The following is a 17,753-nucleotide window of genomic DNA, read 5'->3' as shown; positions in this document are numbered from 1 at the left end:
GGCAAAACGTGAATGACCCATCTTCCGCCATAACTGCTGAGGATGTGTAGGCATCAGGCATCTTAATACAAGAAAACCCCTCTATTGTTGGCATTTTTCTTTTGCTTGGCTAATGAGTGGTCTAAATTACCCCACACGTTGGTTTATTGATCCCCTAGTACATGTTACGCTATGGTTGCATAATCTTCCAAATTCCTTAAAAGTAAACGTATTGAACATTCACTAAAATGAAGGCAGTTTTTGCAAAGTGCTCTTGAGTAGTGGACACCATCTTAAACTTGATGTTATTTTAAAGTGAAGAATATATAGTCTGTTATTACCGTAGAAGTCTTTCTAAAAGCTTATCAGGAGTATTATACTAAAGTAATACACTAAAGTTTTAGAATCTAATTCTGTGCAGTTAGTCTATGCAATTAAATTGAAAAAGGTTTGCTGTAACAGTTGTATGGTGCAAAAAGTATATACTGTAGGTCATTATAAGAGGAATTCTATATACAGGTATTACCTAAGGCATTCTGCAGTTTTCCTTCTATGGTATAATTTAAAAGATATAAAAGGCTAGAGGTAGAAATGAATCAGGAAGAACAACAGAACCAGAAGGTTTAGCTTATTCCTTGATAGTTCCTTTATGAATAACCTCATTTCCTGTCACATTTCTACTCAGGCTTGCAGAAACCACAACGAAGTGCCACAACAGAGCAGTTTAGGTCATCAAGGCATCTTTATTTATTTATTCAACTATTTATTATTCTGGAAGACAGCAGCATCTAAAAAAAAAAAAACCCATACTGTTATACATCGATGTCAAAATGTAGAAACTGTACAAAAATAAATAGCTTTAAAAGGAAGCTGCAATAATAAAATAATAAGGTCCTTCACTGAAGGGAAATAATGCCTTAATGTTATGTTCACTTCCGGAATGCCACATCACACAATTTAACAGAATTCTCTGAACAAACAAAAGCATGTAATTTAAAGAGCGGGGCTGTGTAGTTGACATCTTCCCTGTCTTAAGCAGATCCTACTGTCAAGTCTAAGGACAAGATCAGTGGTTAAGGCTTTTGTAACTGGAAGGTCGTGGGTTCAAATCCCAGGTGAGACTCTGTTGTTATGAGCAAGATACCTCACAAAGTACCCCCAGTCAAATACCCAGCTTTATTAACGGACGCAAATTGAATTCACTTTGGATAAATCAGCCAAATATATTAGTAAATAATTAATACATCCAATTAAAGTAGCAATACATTACCTTCAATATTTGGGAGGATAGGGTCCTCAGGAACCTATCACAGTGTAGACACATACCTGTCTTTAAATTGTGCTAAAGTTCTTTGGTAGCTATTTAATGAAACTCTACCCTCATCTTTTGCAGTTTTCTTCTAATCATAAGAATAACCTTTAAATACACTAATGCGATGGGTTAGTAGCTTCTACCAAACAGATGAAAAGGTGAATTAATTCACCGACCCTGTTCCACTGGGTTGAATTAGATCAGACTCCTGACAGATACTGTAAGGAGCAAGTCATTCTCTAAGTTACTGGAACTTTTACACTTCATAAGTGTAAATACTCCTAGACTAATGCAGTAAAAATCAACATTAAATGCATACAAATCAGTTTCCTGATTCACTCCGAAAATTGATAATCAAAGACTATTACTAATGATTTTCCACACACACTGAAAATTTTGCAACAGTGCCTAGGTTGTAAATATGACAAGCTTAACATTTTGTTTTGTCTGTTGCCCATAAATGATGACAAAAGTTCACACAATGCTGCACGTTTCATAGGCACGTTCACTACCATGTTAAAATGTCAGGATTCACAATGCTGGCTGGTTTGTTAGGTGAGAGAATGCAGGTGTGTTTTAGGTTTGCAAACATCAAGTTTATCCACAGGGACACAATGGGGGGGGGGGGGGGGGGGGGGGGAGAAAAACATAGATGGGTTCTCCAAAAGCTCAAAATAAAAAGAAATAAATTCATGGAAAAATAAATTAAAAATCGCAATTCCAAGATCACGTGTATGTATGAACCAAAAAGGCATTTTGCTTTTGCTAGCAGGGTAGTACAATTACATAGCAGCTACAAAGTAATAGGCATACCTTAAAGTAATGGGCTTACCGGTGTTATATGCCCCATTACCATAAACAGTACTAGTTTGTATTGTAATCTCTTCTGCCGCAACGCCAGGCGAATGCGCTACAGTATTAAAAACCTGCAATGTCAATGCAATCATTCAGGATCAACTGGTTAGGTACAAATCTCTTATATTCCAGATGGAAGCAAAAACACGTTGAATCCATATTAAAGTGTATTACCCGTTAAAGGATTATTAATGAGAATGAACTTATTATTAAAGTTATTTTAATGAACTTGGTTCCATAAAGGATTATGTATGTTGTAGCACGCCATACGTTTACACTGTCATTTAATATTCAGGTGTATTTTTCTGATACTGTATGTTTTGGGTGGAAAACAACAAAACAGAGTGTGTATCCACTCAAAATGTACCATCTGGTTGGTTACTCCAGATCTGTGAGATGGTGGTGCCAATTAAATGTTATTTTTAAGGGAAGTGATTTGCATTATATTTCACGGGAAAAGAACCATTTACTTTTACTTACCAAGTGCAGTAACATGCTTCTTATGCGGCTGATTTAAGAGCTTAAAAAAGTGCCAATATCAACATAAGCCCTTTTGCAGAATTACACAGTTCTAAATTGTGCAGCTGATACAGCTGTACATTATGAGGATATTAAGTCTAATTTTGCATCTACAGTGATAGAAAATGGTTTAATAAGCTAAATAATTTAAATGGTGATTGAATGTTTGAAAGTTGCATCAATACCGCATTTCTGAAAGCTTCTAAGGAGATAATAATTCACAGCATTTAGATAGCTCAAGAATTACAGCTTTAAATAAATGGAGGATATCTTTTCTTGCTTTCTTTCAAACCATACTACATAAAAATTAGCATTACAGATCAATCTCTTGCAGCTGAAGGAAGTGACAGTTTCGTGCAACGATATTTTCACAAGGTAACTTTGGAAACACCAGGAATGGTCCAGCTGTTAAAAGCAATTGTACAGAACTCAAAATCCATGTGCAATTCAGTCTTTAGCCTAAACTGCAGAGCTTTCTGATGGGTGTGTGGAGGTATTTTACAGTCCAATGGTGTCTGGTCTCACACAAAGGTGTCTTTTCTTTGCTGAAACAGTAATATGAATACAGTATCTTCATCTAATATATAGAAGGCAACAATTTTACAACCTCTGAGGTAGATTTCTATTGGGTAAAAACTTCAATAGTGGTTATAAAAAAACCAACAGAAACAAAAGCAACAAACAATGAAAACAAGAAAAAAAAAGTCAAGTTAGTCTTTCAAACAGGCCAAAACCAGACCCGCTCAGGTCAGTTAGTGCACTTTTTCAGTTTCCACCTAAGAAATTTCCCTGCTTTTTTCAGAAGCACGGTCAGGGGTCGTTAGTAGTTCTCTATTCTATCGCCTTCTTCTTTTCCTTTCGCTTTCCTTCCTTCCTTCCCTTCGTCCCTGCCTCAGCACTCCTGGTAGAAGCATTCGCCCGACACCGGATTGGGCTGCTTCGCCAGGTCACAGTTCTCGGGCTCCACTGTTTTCCCCGCGTAGTCAATGCAGAAAATGCTGCGCCGGCGCTCTCCCTGGCCACAAGTTCGCGAGCAGGAGGACCAGGGGCCCATCTGCCAGATGGGGCAGGGGATGTCGCTGCAGGGCCTGATGTCCGCCGGCTTGAGATCGCCGTCGCAAAGGCCCGAGAGCTGCCCGTGACCGTCCCGGCAGTCCACGTTCCTCCTCGACCAGCCCGAGCCGCAGGTCTTCGAGCATTCTGACCACTCCCCCAGGCTCCACTGGGACATCCCGATGGGCTGGATGACGTGCGGGGAGGCCTTCTTCCCTTTCACTTTGGTGAAGGAGACGTCCTTGGGGATGAAGAAGGTGTACTTGACCTTGGGAGGGGACACCTCCCCGGCGGTGGCCAGGAGCTGCACGTTGATGGGCTCTCGGAGCCTGTGGAAGCTCTGCAGGCGCTCCAGAGTGGTGGAGGAGCCGCTGTACCTGAGCACCGCCCCGCTGACCGGTATGTCCTGCTCCACCGTGGACACCGAGAAGTTGCCATTCAGGATGTACTCCCCTTCCTCGGCTCTCACGGCCAGATAATTCCCGTCGTGCTTGATCCCTCTGTGGCTCCGCTGTTTGACGTCGATATTGGTGGCCCCAGCCGGGATTGTCACGATGTCGTTGTATCCATACCTGGAAGAAAGGACGGAAAATGAACCTGGGTCGCAGCAAGCACGGCGATAATCCAAGTCCTTTCCGACAATTTGAGAGTGGGCAGAACTGGGGTCAGTTCTTCTGTGTGGAGTTGCTCTTCCCCTGTGTTCAAGCAAACTGTCTCTGGGCGCTCTGGTTGAGACGCGAGACATGCTGGTAAATTGGTTCACTACGCTCATCATGAGGAGCGGAAGTGGGGGCTTTTCCTCATGAATTCCTAACTTTCTCTGTGGATGTGTAGTTGGGAAAAGGTTGCGGTAACGAAATACCTGTGTGCACAGTGGTGTCATCTGATGTAGTATGACTTTCATTGAGATGCTCTGTTGTACAGGTTGGACCATGAGAAGCAGTAATGCACTTGTAAACAATGTCCAAGGAAATCCATTCCACACTTACACAGCCTTATTCAAGGAGCCAGTGATTTTCCTGCAGCTAGAGCCATTCCCTCCACACATTCCACACTTGTCCAGTTTCTTGTTAGATCCAATCACTTGATCACATCCTGCCTTGATGCACTGCCCTTGGACACAGATAGATGTGGTGTCGGGACCACAGGGCGTGCCATCAATCACCTACAGAGTGAATAACTCCAGATCAGTGCCCGAATCACTCATGACAGAACCACAACAGCAGCCACTCTTAAAGCTGATTAACTGCTATACTGTATGCAGTAATATGACAGTCATTTCATATGAATATTATTCTATAACATACAAGTTAATATATGAGATATAAGAAGAAGTCACTCAATGTGGTGCACTGACTAAGCTATTCCTGATCCTAAATGAAACTGACATACAATTGTTACAAACATATTTCCCTAGAGACAATTAAGCAATTGGTTCATATTTTAAAAAGCATAAATATCCATGCATGATATTAAATTTCTGCTATGAAACAATGGGTTTAAGACTGTTTCTGATCTGCTCTTCTAATTTCAAAATTTCTGCTAGTAGGCCTGACATCTGTGCAGCCTGTGATCGACAGTACATGTAAGTAAGTTGATCAGCACTCACTGATTTTATTATATTCTTTTTCGTGTTCATTTGAGAAGGCTGTACCTTGGCTTCAAACACTTTGAATTCACTGCTGCCTCTCGCTCTGCAAAAGAGTTTGCACCTGTCCCTGGGCGACACCCCAGCATATTTTGGGATCCACTGTTTGACATTTCCATGAATGTCAACGTAATTGAAGCTGTTGTATTTCTCACACTGCTCCTCTCTGAAGCTCTTTCCTGAAACAACAGACAGGATAGCTTTTCACAGGGCACTAAGGGAACACTATTCTTATTTAATTCATCACTCATTTACAGTATGTGGCCTATGCTTCTTCCAAAGTGGCCTGAATTTGTACCCCTAAGTAGGACATTTGTTTTGAAGAAATATTGTGCTTCTCTGACAGCCTTCTTTGGCAAAGACAGCTTTTTAGTTTTAACACAAAAGGATGTTGTGTTTGTGAGCATTGTGTTGAAGACTGACCTTCTAAATGTCATTCCCTTTGAAACATGCTCATATTATAGTGGTATATTTTTTTTCACAATATCCTTTCTCTATTTTGAAACTGACCAGTACAGAATTCTCATAAAAAACGTGAGAACTTTCCAGTACCGCATATCACAAACCCTGCCTCACTGAGTTAACAAATTTGGAGTAACACAAGGAGTGATTTCACAGACAACTGTTTGTATGTCCTGGCAGAATTTAATGAAGATACCTGTTTGGGCTGCTGGCCAGCAAGCAAGATAGATTATGTCTGACAGGTTACTCAAGAAACGTCATTCATGTCTCAATTTACCCTCCTGGTAGGGTTTGGTCATTACATGTATAGGTATATTCTGACTTGAATTTGCCCAGAGAAAAACCTTGTGTTGTGAACTGTCACTCATGGGATCTAGTCTGGACACTAGTCTAGATTCTGCCTGGACACTGTACGTTAAAGCTCATTGCTTTATATTGCCATGTAACTGTTCATGATATGTAAAATGAGAACAAATTCACATTAACAGTGACAAACTGGGGCAATTTCAGTGAGGAGCCTTGCACCAGGGGACATAGCAATGCCCCACCTGTGACACAAACCCACAACCTTCCAGTTTTGTGTTCAGAGACCAAGCCATACCGCTGCCCTTTGACGAAAACCCCGTACTGTTACAGAGGTAGCTGCGGATTACCGTTGTTGTCCTCGCAGGGCTGGATATTGCAGGACTGGTACTTGACTCTTTGTCCTTCGCAGTACTTTCCCCCATGTTGGGGCTCAGGGTCTGTACACTCTCTGTAGGAGAACTCCACTCCCCCTCCACAAGTCCTGGAGCACTGCCCCCACGGTCCCCACGCCCCCCAGTTTCCATCGACAGCAGCCTGCGGGACGCAAGGAGGGACAATAACTGAATAAACGATTTCAGTATTTTCAGTCATCCCTAATTAAGAGGCGAGATTCGAACAGTGAGTTTTAATGGGGTAACACAATTGGCTGAGGGGAACGACAGCTCATCCGTACGGACAGGGCGAATATGGCCCTGAGTTTTAAAAGAAGGAGGAAGCAGAGAACGGCTGCAAGGGTGAAGATGAGGTCAGGGCAGGGCTGCAAAGAAGAAAAAAGGCGAGGGAATGAGCAAGAGGTGTTGGCATTTAAACACAGGCAGGTGGAATTGGGTGCGTTTTCGTGTGCTGCTGATTTCTTGTTCAAAACATCGGTGTGTGTCCGTTTCATCAGGGCCGCGGGAGACCACTCTGACAAGTAACGGGTACGAGGTGGGGTACACCCTGGACAGGATGCCAGTGCATCATTCATCAAAGCAGAGCGACACACTGAGGCAGCAATGCTAACCACTGTGCCAATGTGCCACCTTATATTATATTATATCGTGTTATATTAATGGGCTTAATCGAGTTATACTCCTGCGGCTTGCTCTAACTTGGGTGGATTTGTTTTGGACTTGCTCCTGCTCGGGCTCTGGTGCATTCCTTGACTGTGTGTCACGTCTTGCAAAATCTGTTATATTTGACATCAGCTTCAAAGTTAGCACACGCTCTCGCCACGGTGCTGCGGGAGTTTAACCTGAGGGCGGAACTGTGACTTGAGGCTGCCCGTGTAGCCGAGATCTTGCCTACTTCTTATTTAAGCTTGCGTGGGAGACTTTTCTTGTTTGTTTGTTTTTTTTGGCACTGCACGGATACGTTCCAAGTAAAAGACAGCTGGGTATCTGGCAAATTCCCTCGGAATATCATAATTATTTTAAGCTGCTAAGAGCTTGATGGAGACTCCAAGCCCATCGCTGTTTTTTCTTTTGAGAAGTATCAAGGGTATAAAAAAGATTGCGCTGCAGTGTGGCAGCTTACAGGACAACGCCGCTGTGAAAGTTGTTCGGGCTCTTCTTTGTGTTTGAAAGCGTGGGCAAAACCCGAAGGCGAAAAAAAAGCCAGGCTAAAGCTTCCCGAGCTGCTGCTCGGCGATTCCAGGCAGAAAGCCATAAATCAGCTGCCTCACCTTCGGCTTCAGGATCTCCTCCGTCTCCCGGCACTCGCCGTCCAGGCAGGACCTGTTTGCGCCGCAGGCCGTGCCGTCGGCCCAAGGGAGGCTCCCGTTTTTGGTCGTGCAGTGCGGCTGGCCCTCGACCCGGCACCAGAGCTGGCTACAGACGTCGGCCTCGGACGTGTTGGGACAGTGCATGAACTCCTCACCGAAAATCTGCTGGCACTGCCGATCCAGGCCGTAAGCCAACCCAGGGAGGCTGGTGGGCAAGGGAATAGCTTTCTCAGGGGCGTCCAGCAGGCAGTCCCCTGAAATTGGAACGATCTTTTAGAGCTCCGCGGGCAAAACAATGGGTAACATGAGGGAAGGACACACAGGACATGGTGGCAGAGGGTATCATAAATTCTGCCTGACATGTTAATAAGACCCTGTTTCACTATTTAGCATCTACTGGCGGAACAGCATTAATGGTTGCCTATGGCTTTTCTGTTTTCTGTTTTAGAGGAGTAACTTAACTATTGTTGCTCTCACAGTGTGAGAGGATACCTGGAATTCTCAAAAGTCAGCTCAAGGGAAGGACACACTAGAAGTGAAGACAGATTGATATATTGACCAGCAGTGTGGGGGACAAAAAACAATCTTGGCTATTCAGCAATGTTGCTTTAGCTATTTTATTCTGTGTGTGTCCTTTTCAGACACATGACCACAAAGCAGTCTTAACCCTAGTGCGTATGATGAGCCATTATATCTTTCTGCGCCTGACCTACTCTGACAAAGTGAACGTTTCTCCCCTGGCTGGCTATGTGAAGTATTTGGGTGCCATTTGTGTATGTCAGCTCCCTGAAGATTAAGTTTATTACTGTTATTTTGGTTTCCTCACTGTTAGACAAACAGTGTAGTAGCTTGAACACGAGAAACGATCATATACACAGCTACTGCTCCTGTCAATAACAGCGCTCCCAATGAAAATATTTCATTTTTAAATTTAAAAAAAAGTCAAAAGCAGTAAAAGTTGGTATAGGAGAGCAAGTCAAAGTTGGTGTAAGAGAGAGAAATGCATAATCTTAGAAAACATAGCTCAAGTACATTTATTTTACTTTGGAAACCTTAGCGAAACCAGCTAACTCTTTTGCCAGGAAAAAATAATGTTTGAGAAGCAAGTTTACATTAACAGTGGGTCAGTCGCATATTGATTGCATTTTTCTACAGAGCAACAAAGTGTCTCGCTTTTAGGGCAAGACCTGTGTGCCACACAGCACAAACATACAGTATTGGTTAGGAGAGTGCAGTGTGGGACAACTGTAGTTGAGATGGGATTGTCCTTCCTCACCGTGCCCATTGTCAAAGAACTCTGTGATGTAGAGTGCACTGCAGGGGGACCAAGGCAGGGTCTTATTCAGGTGGATAAACACAGGAGCCATGATGTGATGCTCCCCTAGGTCCCCAAAAAGCCTTTCACAGTTCCTGGAGTCATCATGTGGCATGCTGAGCACATGGCCTTGAATGAAAAAAAGACACAATAAAAGTATTGTTTGGATGATCGGGGGCAGATTTCCTTTTTAAGTGCTTTAACATGTTGGGATGTTTTACTGGGACAGTGCTTGATATTAAATCTAAGAGACATGTGTGACAACTTAAGTGTGCTTGTATTTTCTTTCCCCTAGTGTGGTGGTTTGTCTTTCTTCCTTTGTCTGCTCAGAAGCCTTTTCTTTAGAGTTTCTCTTAGCTGAGGTTCTTGCAGTTTCGGTTAAATCTTTCTAATAAAAAGCGGTACACTGCTGGGAGAGGACATTTCTCTCCCACATTTTCTTACTTAAGCTTTAATGGAAAACGTTTTGTGTTTTTTTTATGCACTGAATGGTTAACGTCCTACTAAAGAAAGACGACTCTTTGGCAAAGTCATCAGAAAATGAATTGAATATGCTCAATAGCAAAAGCCTGATGGAGACCCCAGAAACATCACTGCCTCCTCTTTCATGCACCATCATGAGTTTTGACATTTCTGTGGCAGCTTTTGTGATAATGCCGCTGTAGTAAAATTTGTTAGGACTCGTACAGTGAGGCTTAAGGGCTCTTTTATGCAGTTGAATCATTGGCAAAATTGAAGGGAAAATAAGCAAAGATTACAAGCAATAAATCTTTACAGCTGCTGTTTAATTACATTCGTTCCCAAATAAAAAGAAATATCTCTGGGGCTAAAGGAAAGGAAAAGAAAAAAAATGCAATTATATAAATTACCGTATATCCTAAAACACATTTTCTTTTCTCTGTTTATAAAAAAAGTGAACCCTCTCCCGTTTTTTTCAAAGGAAATTGTATTCAAAGGAATGAGCATGTGTTGAGTGATGACATTATTATAGGGAGAGAAAATGGGCAGTCTATCAGCAAGTCTGGAAGCCCTACCTAGTTCATGGGCAGCAGTGAATGCGGCCTGGAGGCCATTGTCCTCAATGACTGAGCAGCTTCTAGTTGGATCACACATGGTTCCTACATCAGCTACTCCCAGGGTGTCACAGCTTTGGTGACCACAGATATCCTGCAAGACAGAAAGGGCCACATACTGCATGTCTGAAACCTGGAACAATGCAGTCCTGCTACAGGTAAGGCACAAACATCTTCAGTGTTTTGGTACTGCAGTTTATTCTTCTACCGTGCTCTTGAGAGCAAACCATGTTTTGTATCTACATTTCTTTCATGTACCAAAGCAAACAAATATTCCTGGCAGAGATTTGTAATCTAGGATTAACACTGGGGAGTCTGAAGTACGTCTGAGAAAGTTTTACAAACATTTGCAAGCCACACAGGAAACGCCCTTCGTATGATCCACTAAATACTGAAATTTATACCAAGTTAATGACATTCTTCTCAAGACTACATGCATGTACGGTAGCATTTACAAATACATATTCATAAATGACATAACCCAACAAGAAAATTTCATTTTTTAAAAAATACGGTATTATTAGAATTTCTACAAGTTTCTAATGCATTTCTATTTGATTCGGTCCAATTAAACATTTTTCTTCTTAGAAATACAGTACATATGTAAAAAATGTAGGAATAGACATTTGTTGCATTTTGTTCTTGTACTTTATTTACTTTTAAAGTCCCTTGTCTAACTTACAGTCACTAAATGAGCTTTCACACCGGCTTTAATTTGCTCAAAATCATTAGCCACATGGTATGATAATTGCCTTCATCCATATATAGTTTGTCCTTTAACTACTGCTTGATTTTGATTGGCACATTGTACTTGATTTTTGTTCACTGTCATCAGAATTTATTTTCATGTTCTCTTCAGACTGTAACAATAGACATTTGCAAAAGAAAGACCCTATACACTCATATCCTGCTGACACAGCTACTGCGCGGTGTGACAAGACGATGTCCCACCCCACTGCTTTCAGCCACTGCCTTGGAAGGAGCCCCCCCCAACTTCGAAGGTGACTGGTTCCCTCAGTTCCTCCAAACGTTCCTCTTTATGCTGGTTTTCTTTGATCGAACCTGAAACCAGTGTCCACTGGGTACAACAATAACACCACCATATCACATTAACCTCACCTGAAGCAAAAGATTCTCAGATTACGCCTGTAGGATCAATTTGCAACTAACTTCCCAAAGCGCTAAGTGTGCCGAATGGCCTCCTCTCATTCGGAATCTTTATATTGTTCTTATGTTTTCAGGAAAAAAAGAAGAGATTTAAAGGCAGAGCGGTAGAGGAGTTTATTGGCATATGTACATGTACATCGTGCCGATCTCCCAGGATGTGCACAGTATAGCCGCTGACACAGTACGACAGACGACACCACACATGCAGACAGTACATTACAAAATGGTGCTTAATAGTAACAACCAGAAAGTTAAGTATGCTGTAGAGAACAATAAATATGTGGTAGTGGAAAGAAAAAACATGGTAGGCAAAAGTGCGTAGTGCAGAGGCATTGCATAGTTAGCTGTTAAGGATGTACACTGCTGTACGGTAGAAGCTGTTCTTAAGCCTAGTGGTCCATCTTTCATAGTGTGGTACTACTTGGAAGAGCACAGTTGGGAGTACAGTTTGTGGCTGGGTTGGTTGGGATCCTGAATGATGGATTGGGCTTTATTGAGACGGCGGGTGGTGTTAATCTCACCGATAAACACAGCAGGCCACTTCCCTCTGCCAAAGTGCCATTGACCATGCTTTGCTCATCAACGTCCAAAGTGTGTTTCAGCTTCTAGCCATTACCACAGATTCTCTGGGGCACAGGTCCTGGTTTAGCATACTTGTGGTGTGACACCATTCCTACACTGGGTTCATGTTTTGCGGCCGCTGATGAAGTAGCTAGTTTGTGGTGTACCAAAAGGCTATCTTGCTAAAACGGGCCGCAGACCACTTTAGAATAAATCCTGACTGAAACCGTCACGAAACCGTCACACGACTCCAAGTGACTTTTTTTAAAGCTTTTGGGATATGGCTGAAAGGATCAGAGAGATGTCTGGTTGCCTCTCTGCTGTCACTGTGGGCCTAGAGCGGAGTTTTCACGCAGGCCGGCGAGACACTGACCTGTCTGGTGAAGAGGAGGGCTGTGTCGTAGTGCTCTGGGTGCCGTTGACTGGACGGGTTGAAATGTCGCTGCCAGGAGCAGAAATTGCGGAGAGTCAGGCCTCCATTGCTGGACACGGAGGGCCCTACCTCCTCATCCTCTACAATCAACACCTTGACCACCACCATGTTGACCGAATTCTTGATGCTGGGGTGTTTGTAAATCTGAGCTGCCACGGAGATCAGGGTCAGTATGTAGTGCTGTGGAGACATCAATCATGAGGTCTATTAATACAGAGCAGCAGGCCTTTCTTTTCCACCAGCTGCCTGAACTTTCTTCAGCTGGCACCATAACAATATGCAATATGTTATGGATTCACAGGTACTCATCACAGGCAAACCAAGAAATGTTATGTGAATTGATGGTGTTCTGTAACATGTGAACATCTGAATCTCAGTATCAAAGGAAAGCAAATGTGTCATCACACTGAATAGCTATTTCTACTTCCTTGCTGGGTGATGCATAATAATAGAAAGAGGTCAATCACCCATTCAACTATTCCATGCTGGTGTTCAAGGTTAGTGTTGTGACAAGACATGGTATGCTGTACTGGGCCTACAGGCATCACATGAAGTTCCTTTGCTGATATTCATCTGGTAAACAGAAAGGAAGCATCTATATTGACCTAAAACTGTAAGCCAGGGAGATTCTGACATTTAAACACATTTGTTTTTTTTCCCCAATTAAATCATAAAAAGAACCACAAAAACAAACAGCTGGTCTGCTTCTTTATTTCCAGATGTAGCGTACTTAATCTCCAGAAGGCCTGTAAATGTGAATTTGTGCTCTTTTTTGCACTTTACAAAATCCAGAGGAAGCAATTAAAGACTACATGGAAAGTACAGTATGTTTGTACACAACTAATTACCCATGTACAGTACTTTGTGACTACTGGGTAATGTTAGTTAACCAGCAGAAAACAAAAAGGTTAAATTGCTGTAATTACTGGTGTAATTATTGCTATGATCTAGGGCAAGTGAAATACTACAAAATAAGAAAGCAGAGAATGGGGTTAGAAAAGAAACCGGGTTCTGGATAGCAAAAACTGGAAGTTTCTGAATTACTGTAATATTTTTTTACGTGGGTCCCTTAAAATATTTGATTCATTTTGCTGTGATTTATTTTAGTGCACTCTAGAACTCTGGCAATCTGATGGAATCATATGATTTTTATCTTTTGGGCTTTTGGAGCAGTATAGTTCAGTCACATTCAGAGCTTGAAATCTTTAGACAAGAGCATTTGTGCTTTCGCCTTCATCCTATCGACGTTATTGTTCCATAGCTTTAAATTCCAAACACGTTTGGTGATTTTGCTCTGTTACATCATGGCAAAAATATTTTCTCATTCGTTGACTTGATAGAAAATGGGCCAGAAAGTCGAAAGGAAAAATATCTGAGACATAAATGTCGCCCACTTGTCTCCTAAGGGCAACGCAAATACTGCCTCAGTCTTGGACAAATTCTTTGGAAAGTAAGACATCACAGATGGCTTTTAACAATCTGCAAAAATAGTTTCTTGGCAAAAGATATGAATGTTGCTTCTTGTAAATCAAAGCAGGGGGAAAGCAGGAAATACAAAGTCCAAATTAAGACAGCGATATTCAGGTTGAGGAAGAAAGAAGAGACACAAAATAACTTCTCGTCGTTCCCTTTCAGACTCCTGAAGGACACAACAGCCCAAGCCTCTGCCCAAGAACTTGTGTCATTATTTTGTAATAATGACTCCAAAATGAATTGTGAGAATATGTCTGTTTACGATCCATAGGTGAAAAATAAAAACAACTGTTCAAGGTTTTCTGCCATTAATACAAGACTGCCATGTATAAAGAGGCAGAAAATGTAACAGGACATGCTGGGTCATGGAAATCAAAAGTGTATTTGTACACCTGAAGCAACAGAAGATAATGAGACCTACTGTACCATTGCCTTCTAAAGGGCAGAAAAGGATAAATTGCAGAAATTGTTTTAATTTACTCTTGGTGTTTACTATTTTCTTCAAATATTTCTTCATTTTTTCTTGTTTGGGGATAGATTCTCAGCTCATGTAAATGATAGTCTTGTCTGACAGTTTAACTATAACCCACATGAGCCATTTTCTATAGCACTGAACGGGGTGATTGACAATCATCCTTTGAGACGCTGAAGCAGCAGCAATTCCTGTGACCCTTTGGAGAGAGACACCTTACATGTCAGGGGTTTGTAACACAACTGTTCTTTATCTCCTTGTAATGTAGTCAGTTTACAAACATGTGGACATTATTTATACATACTGTTCAAATTTCAAAGCACAAGCATTCGAATGTGACAAAAAAAAAAACATTTGAATTCATTCCAGAAGCTATTTGGTCTGTTTTTATCTACATACTGATACTGGGCAGGGTATTGTTAAACAAACAACCGATCTCATTTTAATAAAATATATTTCAACATTGTGTTTAGGTATGATATGACATTATCTGAATACCACACAGAGATACTTTAATCTTTCACTAAAAGACTCCTCACTATTTCAAATTATGACTATGTTTTTGCTTGATAAAAGTGTTGCAGCTGTAGTGAAAGTACCAGGATTATGTATCTAGCTTGTGAAGAACATCATGTTTCTCAATCAGCTTTGAAGTATTTAAAGTATAATATTGCACAGTAAGTCTAAAATAAAATAAAAACATGACAAACAAAATGAGAACTCTGTCCCTCCCACAGTCGAAACGAAAAGCTCAGTTTTAACAAGCAAGTGTACTGAGGTTTTGATTTCATAATGGCCAAATTGTAGCTAATTTTTAGAGAAGTGAAGTATTTGAGTAGAGTAAATAGAATGTATATCTGGCTGTTTCACTGTAACATTATCTCCAATTGTGGCAGTTCACAAAGTAGGCTAAAAGGATGCACTTACAAGTCAAGGCATATTGCCAGCAAGATAGTACCTAAAGTCTACATTGATTTTGCCCCTGTGGATATGACAGCAAAAATATATTGACTGCAGTTTTTACAACTTACAGTAGTGGCAAAAGCAGTCTTGCTTATGTGTGTTAGTGTTTTGTACACATTTTACACTACTTTGGGTTTTGAGAGCTACTCCTTTACTCTGTATGCTGAAAGCACATATAGGCTCTACCAGATAAAGATGAATGCTAATAACCACAGAATAACCTGTAGACAGAAGTTCCAGTTAAGGAGTATCTTCTGGCGTGCTCAGTCTTAGGCATGCATGAAGCAGTGTTATCACGTTGTTATCCTTCTTGTCAGACATCAGCAGCTAAGCAAAGATGGACATGGTCAAACTGACTTGGGAGACCTCCAAGAAAAATTGGTCACAGCTGTAAGTCATGTTGGTGGACCTGTAGGGGGTGCTCTTATCTCTGCACCAGAATCCAGCAGAGAAACCAATGTCCCAGTATGGTTGCCATAGACACAGTGCTGTAGGAGATGCCACTCTTTGAATGGGATTTTAAACCAAGGTAGGTCCTGACTATTTGGTCACTAAAGATTGCATGGCACTGCTCATAAGTGCAGGGGTGTTAAACCCAAGGTCCTGGCTAAATTTAGCTCTGGTCTGGTCCAGTCTGACCTTTCTAAAGTTCCCCCTTAATTCAGTTGGTGGGCAAATGTCTCATTTCCCTTCCTGATTTGCTGTGTAAGGGCGATTGTATCATGTGGTGTCACCCAGTTGAGGGCAGTACTTCAATATTACTAGGTCCCATCCTCTATGTAAAACTCTTCAGGATTCTTTGGGCTGAAAAGCACAATATACTGTAAGTGCAATGAATTATTATGATTTTTTACACCATTCCCTCTGTCGATTTGAATAACATGATTTCCTACAACGAGGTTCTGAGAAAAACCTTTGCTCTTTGCAGGGATTGGTTGAGGTTAGAGGATGGCCAACCCTTTACAGAATTGCATTTCCTTATCTCTCTCTTCATCTGTGCACCTTCCATAGAACTACAGTAGCTTTTTGTCACCCATTCTTTGGTGCCATTACATGAGGATGCCATATCTATATCTATATTTACATCTATATTTATACTCATATTTGTGATACGATTTTTCTGTATACTGTTCTGTTCTAGTTTGTTCTTTGTGTGTCCGGACTGTGAGTAACTCTTGTATTGTATTGTATGTATTGTACTATTATTATATTATTCGTTGCACTGTGGCTGTGTTGTGTGTGTTAAGCTGCTGTTGCACTGCAATTTCCCTCACGGGATCAATAAAGTATCTATCACAAAACAGCAAAGAAACCCAGGGCAGGCAAAAAGCTCATTAACTAATTCCCATGAAACCTTTTCCCAGTGCTCCTTCCCGCAGTTTCTGTACCAGGAATAGACTGCAGTCCCAAACACTAAACTGTACAATACTCTCGATCACGGAGCTCTGCTCTCGATCCACACAGTGCGTAACCACTCGCGTAACGCACAGAAGTCTCTCCGCTCTGCCCCAGTTCAGCTTAAGATTCAAGAACATTGCTGTTTGCCCCCAGACCTGAGCGTCTAGATACAACTGTTATTTGAGGTTTCTTAGTTTGTCGACTCTGTGTTAAGTCGTGCAGCTAGAAGAGACGTGTGCGGCGTTCCTAAGTACATAGTCAATGTTAACCGGAGCCAGTCGGTCAGTCCCGTTTGGAGTCCTGCATAAAAGACTGATGCGATCCCTACAGACGCCCACTTGCACACATAGTTCGCATGATGCGTTAAGCACTTCAAGGTCAAAGGAACAGCCTCCTCCTTAGGTGAAGGATAACAGATGAGATCATTATTTTCGGAACGAATTACTAATATTCTGCCGTTGCGCGCGTCAAAAGCACCAAGGAGCTCGAAAACAGACAAATGTGGTGTCATGCAAAATCAGACCTCGAACTGTATGCCAACGCACACAAAACGCATGTTTAAAAAAGTGTCAAAATTCATCTTGTTCTGTAATGACATTTCTAAACTACGTTACAGAAAATGAATGACGAATGCTGTCTTTACGATTTTAATTACAAGCTCATAAAAAAAACAGTTCACCAATTTTAAAGCGTTTTATTCTAAATCATAATTGTCTAGGGTCAGGATATCATGTATATCGGTACGTACTGTATATACCCAGCATTATTACATACAGGTACACACATAAGTGGAACGAGATGTACTTCAATATATCCATGAAATAATAAAATGGATAATTAAATAAGATGCCTGTTAAACTGTTAGGATTCAGTGAGGTGAAACGTTTCATTTTAACGACCCGTGACGAAGCAATTTGGCATGGTTGCTTTGAAGCTGTCAGTTTCCAAATTAAACTGTTGAAAAACGCGTACCCTGGAACTTGTAAATGTTAACATGTTAAAAGTGCCAGACCCAGTATTATCCCTTCTATTTACATCTATTTTGAGATGTACAAGAGCGAC

At 41.4% G+C, this 17,753-nt stretch overlaps 1 protein-coding gene across 2 annotated transcripts in view; it reads right to left on the bottom strand.

Moving 5' to 3' along the window:
- Positions 1-702: 702 nt before the first annotated feature.
- The window catches only part of LOC148641085 (A disintegrin and metalloproteinase with thrombospondin motifs 8-like), an 18,748-nt gene continuing 1,697 nt past the window's right edge, over positions 703-17,753 (bottom strand). The window contains exons 2-9 of one of the 2 annotated variants that reach the window (XM_088619113.1): positions 12,326-12,565; positions 10,186-10,318; positions 9,113-9,280; positions 7,798-8,090; positions 6,482-6,668; positions 5,328-5,545; positions 4,708-4,883; positions 703-4,290 (exon numbers count right to left, since the gene is read on the bottom strand). In XM_088619113.1, the coding sequence (XP_088475239.1) occupies positions 3,558-4,290; positions 4,708-4,883; positions 5,328-5,545; positions 6,482-6,668; positions 7,798-8,090; positions 9,113-9,280; positions 10,186-10,318; positions 12,326-12,565 (2,148 nt within the window). In that variant the 3' untranslated portion in view covers positions 703-3,557. The remainder of the gene's footprint in view (positions 4,291-4,707; positions 4,884-5,327; positions 5,546-6,481; positions 6,669-7,797; positions 8,091-9,112; positions 9,281-10,185; positions 10,319-12,325; positions 12,566-17,753) is intronic. The other variant, XM_088619114.1, reaches the window with a different exon arrangement.

This window comes from Lepisosteus platostomus, chromosome 25 (genome assembly GCF_059453375.1).
Source record: "Lepisosteus platostomus isolate fLepPlt1 chromosome 25, fLepPlt1.hap1, whole genome shotgun sequence".
Taxonomy (NCBI): domain Eukaryota; kingdom Metazoa; phylum Chordata; class Actinopteri; order Semionotiformes; family Lepisosteidae; genus Lepisosteus; species Lepisosteus platostomus.
The sequence above is the reverse complement of the archived record's forward strand: the minus strand, read 5'-3'. Positions and strand labels throughout refer to the sequence as shown.